This window comes from Pyxicephalus adspersus, chromosome 2 (genome assembly GCF_032062135.1).
Source record: "Pyxicephalus adspersus chromosome 2, UCB_Pads_2.0, whole genome shotgun sequence".
NCBI classification, from domain to species: domain Eukaryota; kingdom Metazoa; phylum Chordata; class Amphibia; order Anura; family Pyxicephalidae; genus Pyxicephalus; species Pyxicephalus adspersus.
In genome coordinates, this window is record NC_092859.1 from 28,500,325 (window position 1) to 28,507,012 (window position 6,688).

The 6,688-nt window shown below is 38.6% G+C and overlaps 1 protein-coding gene across 1 annotated transcript in view; it reads right to left on the minus strand.

Moving 5' to 3' along the window:
- The window catches only part of FAM180A (family with sequence similarity 180 member A), a 22,400-nt gene that overhangs the window by 3,978 nt on the left and 11,734 nt on the right, over nt 1-6,688 (minus strand). The window contains exon 2 of the mRNA XM_072400179.1: nt 640-740. Within this exon, the coding sequence (XP_072256280.1) occupies nt 640-740 (101 nt within the window). The remainder of the gene's footprint in view (nt 1-639; nt 741-6,688) is intronic.

Here is a 6,688-nt window from a genome sequence, read left to right on the forward strand (position 1 = left end):
ATTAAGGCTTTAAATTAAAAATAACAGTGACTGTTGATCTGGGGAACATCCGATTGCCTTATGGAATCAGGAAGGAATTTTTTTTCCAATGGGAAAAAAATCAATGGGTCAGAAACAGGCAAGGGAGAAAGGGTTAGATAATCCAGGAAGCCATTAAGCCAAGAATAAGGCAGACCCTATCTGACTTGCTGCAGCTTCTAGTGTGAAAAGCTTACAGAGTGAGCGATAAAAAAACAATTTTTTGCAGAACTGTACAACTGAGCAACATTCAAGGGAAAGCTGGAGTTCTGCTTTATGTGATGTTCCACCAGTGGCTCATATGTGTTGTTAATATTTCATATCATGGTCATTCCAACCAAAAAGAGACCAGCAGTGCATGGCAGAGTGAGTTAGTATTAAAGACAGAGCTATCATTTTTATTACTAGAATTTTTGGGCTTTTTTTCTTTAAATTTAATTTATAGATTTGGATTTCATTACACTTGTTACAATGTATCCATAAGTGGAATTTTAGTGAATAGCTGCATATTTTTAGAAGTGGAATCCACCCACACGGACTACAACAATTCCATTCCTGTATATAAGAAGAACTCTTTATTCTTGGCTAATCCTGGAAATGATCTATACATTTTCCACTGACCTCATAAAGCAACTCCACCTCAGACAAGGATTTCTGAAGAACCGGGTCCAGGAATTCAGGCGAGGAGCGCCGCACCCGATGGGCGGATGGAAAAAACACCACTAAAAATATAAGAGAACAGGTAGTGGGGTGAATAATATACACACAAGCTACAAGTCACACAATTAGAGTTGGACATCCAGAGGCACTCTGACTGAGAACAGGAAAGTGTATGCCAAGCTAAAATGCTTTGGATAAAGTCAGAAAGGATTAAAAGTTTTCACTTCTTTCCCAGTCCTCACTTCTTTATAAAAAAATATCCTTATGTCCTGTCCTGCTTATATTGGTTTTACTGGACTGGAACTATGCAGCAGAAAGCAATAAATATCTGCCAGGGGTTTTAGCCCAAAACATGATCAAAAAGACAGAAAAATCAGCCGGAAATCTCTCTAATGAAGAACTGGAGAGCCGTAAAACCGTACATGCCAAGCAAAACTAAGAATCATATTTTTTTGCTGGACTTACATTCTTACATTCATCTACAGATTACTATCGGTGAATTGTTTTAAAAGAAGGCAGTGGGGTGAATCCTCCAATTGGGAAGATATTTTAAATGGGAACTCTTATCAGTCTAAGACAGGAAATGAAAGAAAAAGCAAAAAATAACTTACACTTACTGTGACAAAAAAAATATTTTGGCTATACATACATTTTATAGTAACATCAATCACTAACCTCTAATACAAGTGTTAAAATGTTATTGTCATTTTAAAAGTAATTTTCAGTATTTTAAAATGTGGATCGTTCATTAAAACAATCCCTGGATATCCTGCTATAAAAGTCCTCATTTAGACGCTGTTATAGGGTGACAAACTATAGGGTAAAGGAAGAAAGGCTTGATTGACATCCCCTCTGTTCCCATGTACAAATGCAGATGACCATGTTGGTTTCACAAATCTATTAAAAGAGAAACCACAGACATCGGATTAAATAGGAATCTGGGGAAGAAAGGAAATGGTTGATTTTTATTCAGGGAAAATATTTTATATAGCATTTGTTTCCCAAATACACTTTTTCATGCACACAGTGAGCTTTTCATTTTCAGCTTCAAAAAGTCAAATAGGGGTCCACTGCATTTCATGGTTAGGACAACCAGCATCATACACCCATTTTCTCTCCATCTAAACTGTCGCTGGCCAACCCATTTCATTCACATCCTTTTGTTTATTTGAAACTTTAATATATTTATACTTGAAAGTTATGAAACTGATGTAACCAATTTGTGAATTATGATCAGTGTTTCTTTAATTAAATAATAACATTGGCTTTTTAATAAATAAATCTCATTATTGTGATGGATAAAGCCAAGGATCTGCATGACAATGACCTCCAGATTATTATTACAGCATTGAGATTCTTTCTTTTATTTATCTGCAATGTGGAAGCCAATTTGAAAGCCAAAAAGACTAAAGAGAACAAAAAGCATGTGCAGTGAGTGGAGAGAGTGTATTCCAACATACAAGCCTGTATAAAAGATCCTGGCTCGTTTTATGGAATTTGAGTTTTTGGGATGCTACATCTGCGCACATGTGAAACAACACAATGCCAGTGGACTCAGGATTGTGTTTTTTGGCGCAGCTGATAAGATATGAGGAAGTGACAATGGTGTGTATATGATTCTGTTTATGTCATATATGCAAAAGGCCAGAGGAAATGTACGGTGTTCCTTTTTCTGGCAGCCAATGAATTATCAGCGTTAGAAAGAATATGGTTTTTTGATGAAGCATAAAGCCTTGTATTTTAACAAGTAGGGATTACTAAAAATCTATTAGCTTTTGGATGGCTCTGTCCTATAATGGAGAATTCCCTTCCTGTCTTGGAAACACAACTGGAACTGAGAGACTGAGGAAAATTCCCTCTTGGACAGTTGTCATTAGGGCATGTTTCTCCATTGGAAGGTTTCTTCTCTATTCTTGTTCCAGTGACAACCATATCATTTAGAATTAGAATTACCATACAGTAAAATAAATTTTATGGGGTTCTTGGCACTTCCATAACTTGATAAGGCTTAGATTAGTTTTGTCATACTTTTTGATGAAAAGGGCTGCTTCAGGAGAGCTTTTCATCTCACAATGAAGAACCTTGGAAATCTTAAACTTAAAGACTTTCTTCCAGAAGCGCAGGGCAATGGGGCATGACCACCAGATATGCAACATTGAGCCTCTGGAATCACATCCCCAAAACAGACGGGCATATTTTATCCAACCTATCCGGAACCAAGTACCATCGGAACATAACTTTAAATTAAGCCTCTATCAGAGCTGAGTTCAGGGATATTTTAGATAAAGAATATGTTAGGTCACGCCAAACCTCTAGGTCCCAGGACAGACCCCAAGTCATGTTCCCAGTACATCATATATTTAAACTTACTAGTTGGAGAAACCAGAGCCATGTAAATAACTGAGATTTGTCCTTTTGTTGTTGCTATGGATGAACATAAGCTCTCAAATGGAGAAGACCGCATTGGCTTAGGGACCTGATTATTAATAGATACAATGAAAGAATGTAGTTGTCTATACCGAAAATATTCTTTAGCAGGAATTTCCCACTTACTGGATAAATAATCCCAGAATAACATTGGCCGTTCATCCGTCAAGTCTTTCAGTCTCATGAAGCCCTTAAAATTCCACCACTACACCACCACCAATCCACCAATTGATCAGGATAAGTATCCGGTGGAAATTCTGGGTTGTGCCAGAGAGGTGTAAGGGGAACATGAGCTGAGGAAAGCCTCGGAAGATTACGGTATTTTTCCCATATTTGGATAGAATGTAACAGAGAAGGACAGGAGAATATGCCCCTTGACTTTTTCTTTATCCACATTACAGAGTTAATAGACCCATTAAAACTAGATCAAGATTCTCCACTTCCACCCATTGAGGACGATCTCCTCGAAGTGTGTTCATAGAAAATTGGGCTATCTGAGCTGCCACATAATATTATTTTACATTAGGGACTCCCATCCCCCCATTTTTTTTAGGAGCAAATAGTGTGGCTTTGTGAATCCTGCTCTTTTTACCCGCCCAATTAAATTTCTGTAGTCTAGCTTGAAGAAATGATATATCCTTCTGGGGTACCTGAATTGGGAGAGTGCGAAATAAATAAAGCAGCCTAGGAGTACATTCATTTTTATAGTAGCTATTCACCCTAGCCAAGGTCCGTATAGATTTTTTTAAATAAAGGAATATAGTTGGCTCTATAAACCATTTCATAGGAAGCTGTCAAATTTATACCCAGTTATTGAAGCATTTTGTCATTCCAACTGAAATCAAACGTTCATTTGAGTGTATCTATTGTCCTTGTTGGAATATTAATATTAAAAGCTTGAGATTTGGATTTATTAACCCTCAAAACAGAGCATAAAGCTAACTCATCCAAAAGTTGACAGAGATTAGGTAAAGTGGTTATCGGAGAGGTAATATACATCAAAATATCGTCAGCAAACAGGGCAACCCGACTACATTTAATCCACTGAATACTTTGATTAGCCCACAAGGCAACTGCTAGCGGTTCAATCGCTAATACAAACTGGAGAGGAGACAGTGGACAACTTTGGTACCCCTTCTTACCGGAAAGGCTCCAGACAAAGAGCCCCCTAAAGAAATCCTAGCTCCGGAGTCTCATAAAGAGAGTTCAACAGATTAATAGGAGAGCTTTTCATCTCACAATGAAGAACCTTGGAAATCAACCTAAAGACTTTCTTCCAGAAGCGCAGGGCAATGGGGCATGACCACCAGATATGCAACATTGAGCCTCTGGAATCACATCCCCGAAAACAGACGGGCATATTTTAACCAACCTATCCGGAACCAAGTACCATTGGAACATAACTTTATAATAAGCCTCTATCAGAGCTGAGTTCAGGGATATTTTAGATAAAGAATATGTTAGATCACGCCAAACCTCTAGGTCCCAGGACAGACCCAAGTCATGTTCCCAGTACATCATATATTTAAACTAGTTGGAGAAACCGGAGCCATGTAAATAACTGAGATTTGTCCTTTTGTTGTTGCTATGGATGAACATGTGCTCTCAAATGGAGAAGACCGCATTGGCTTAGGGACCTGATTATTAATAGATACAATGAAAGAATGTAGTTGTCTATACTGAAAATATTTTTTAGCAGGAATTTCCCACTTACTGGATAAATAATCCCAGAATAACATTGGCCGTTCATCCGTCAAGTCTTTCAGTCTCATGAAGCCCTTTAAATTCCACCACTACACCACCACCAATCCACCAATTGATCAGGTTAAGTATCTGGTGGAAATTCTGGGTTGTGCCAGAGAGGTCTACATAGATATATACAGATATACATCAAAATATCGTCAGCAAACAGGGCAACCCGACTACATTTAATCCCCTGAATACTTTGATTAGCCCACAAGGCAACTGCCAGCGGTTCAATTGCTAATACAAACTGGAGAGGAGACAGTGGACAACATTGGTACCCCTTCTTACCGGAAAGGCTCCAGACAAAGAGCCCCCTAAAGAAATCCTAGCTCCGGAGTCTCATAAAGAGAGTTCAACAGATTAATAAAGTGGGAACCAAAACCCATGACTGATAAGAACCGGAATAAATATATCCAAGAAAGACTGTCAAATGCTTTCTGGAGGTCGATAGACAGTAGCATCGCTAGCCTCGGAGGACCCTTATCCAACTTTGAGTTTACAATAGATATAAGATCCACTGCTCATCTTGTTTGGTCGGGAGCTTGTCTATGCTGCACAAAGCCTACCTGATCCGGATGGATATAATCCCCCAGGAAGGAACCCAGACGCACTGAGAGGGTGTTTGTCATAAGCTTAACATCACAAATGATCAAGAATATTGGCCTAAAATTAGCAAGTTCTGAACGGTCCTTCCCTGGTTTAGGGATGACAGTTATAAATGCTTTTTACTTTGCCTCATATATTAGGGCATACCCTTCTCTCAAAAAGTTGAAATATTCCACTAAATGTGGAACTAAGAAGGGACTAAATGTTTTATAATAAACATTAGAAAATCCGTCCGGACTTTTGAAGCAGTTTAATGGTATTATACAATTCAGTTGGAGTGAATGGCTTTGATAATATTCTCTATATTTAGATTTAAATTTTGGGAGGTTTACCTTCTGTAGAAAGGTGTCCAACCCTTCCTGATTAGGTGATGGTTAGGTTTCGATGGATTGTAAAAAATAAATATAAAAGCCTTTAAAGGCAGATAACATTTTTTCAACAGTTTGTGTCAGTTTACCATCCTTAAGTTTTATTTTCAGAAGAGAATAAAGTTTGGGTCTCGGATTTAATTTATTGGCTAAAAGTCTACCCAGTTTATCGCTCCAGAGAAAAAATGTATGTGAGACCCATCGCAATGACTTCTCTGCTCTAGTAGTTTAAAGTAAATTAGGCTCTGTATGTTTAATTTTCAGTTACGATTTTAAACATGCCAGTGGATCCCTTTTATGTAGCAACTGAAGTTTATGATATTCTGAAGTTATCGTTTGCGTATGCGTATAAAATGAAGGATTAGCTTCCCTCCAGGCATCAATCAGGTCAAATTGTTTCAACAACAAGGCCAGACCATGACTTTTTTGCAGGGGGGTCCCTATAATGGTATAGCGTTGTTTTATCCAAAATATGGTCCAGAGCTATGTTTGAGTCACCAAGCATGATAAAAAGAACCTTGAGCTTTAGGCCATAACTTCTCCAACAAAGAGTGGAAAAGAGGCTACAGAAACTACCTGATGTAATGCGCCTGGGCACACAAACCACAACCAACTCCAGATATCCTTGAATAAGGTTTATTCAGAATGGTACAGCACAGCAAGGGTTAAATTCAGTCAAGCGAGGTACAGAAGGATAAGGCAAAAGCAGGTCAGTAACAATCCGAGGTCAGGGCAGGCAGCAGGCAGAATGGTCAATAACAATCCGTGGTCAGGGCAGGCAGCAGGCAGAATGGTCAATAACAATCCGAGGTCAGGGCTGGCAGAGTTCAATCAGAGTTAGGTTCAGACCGGGTCACTGAGGA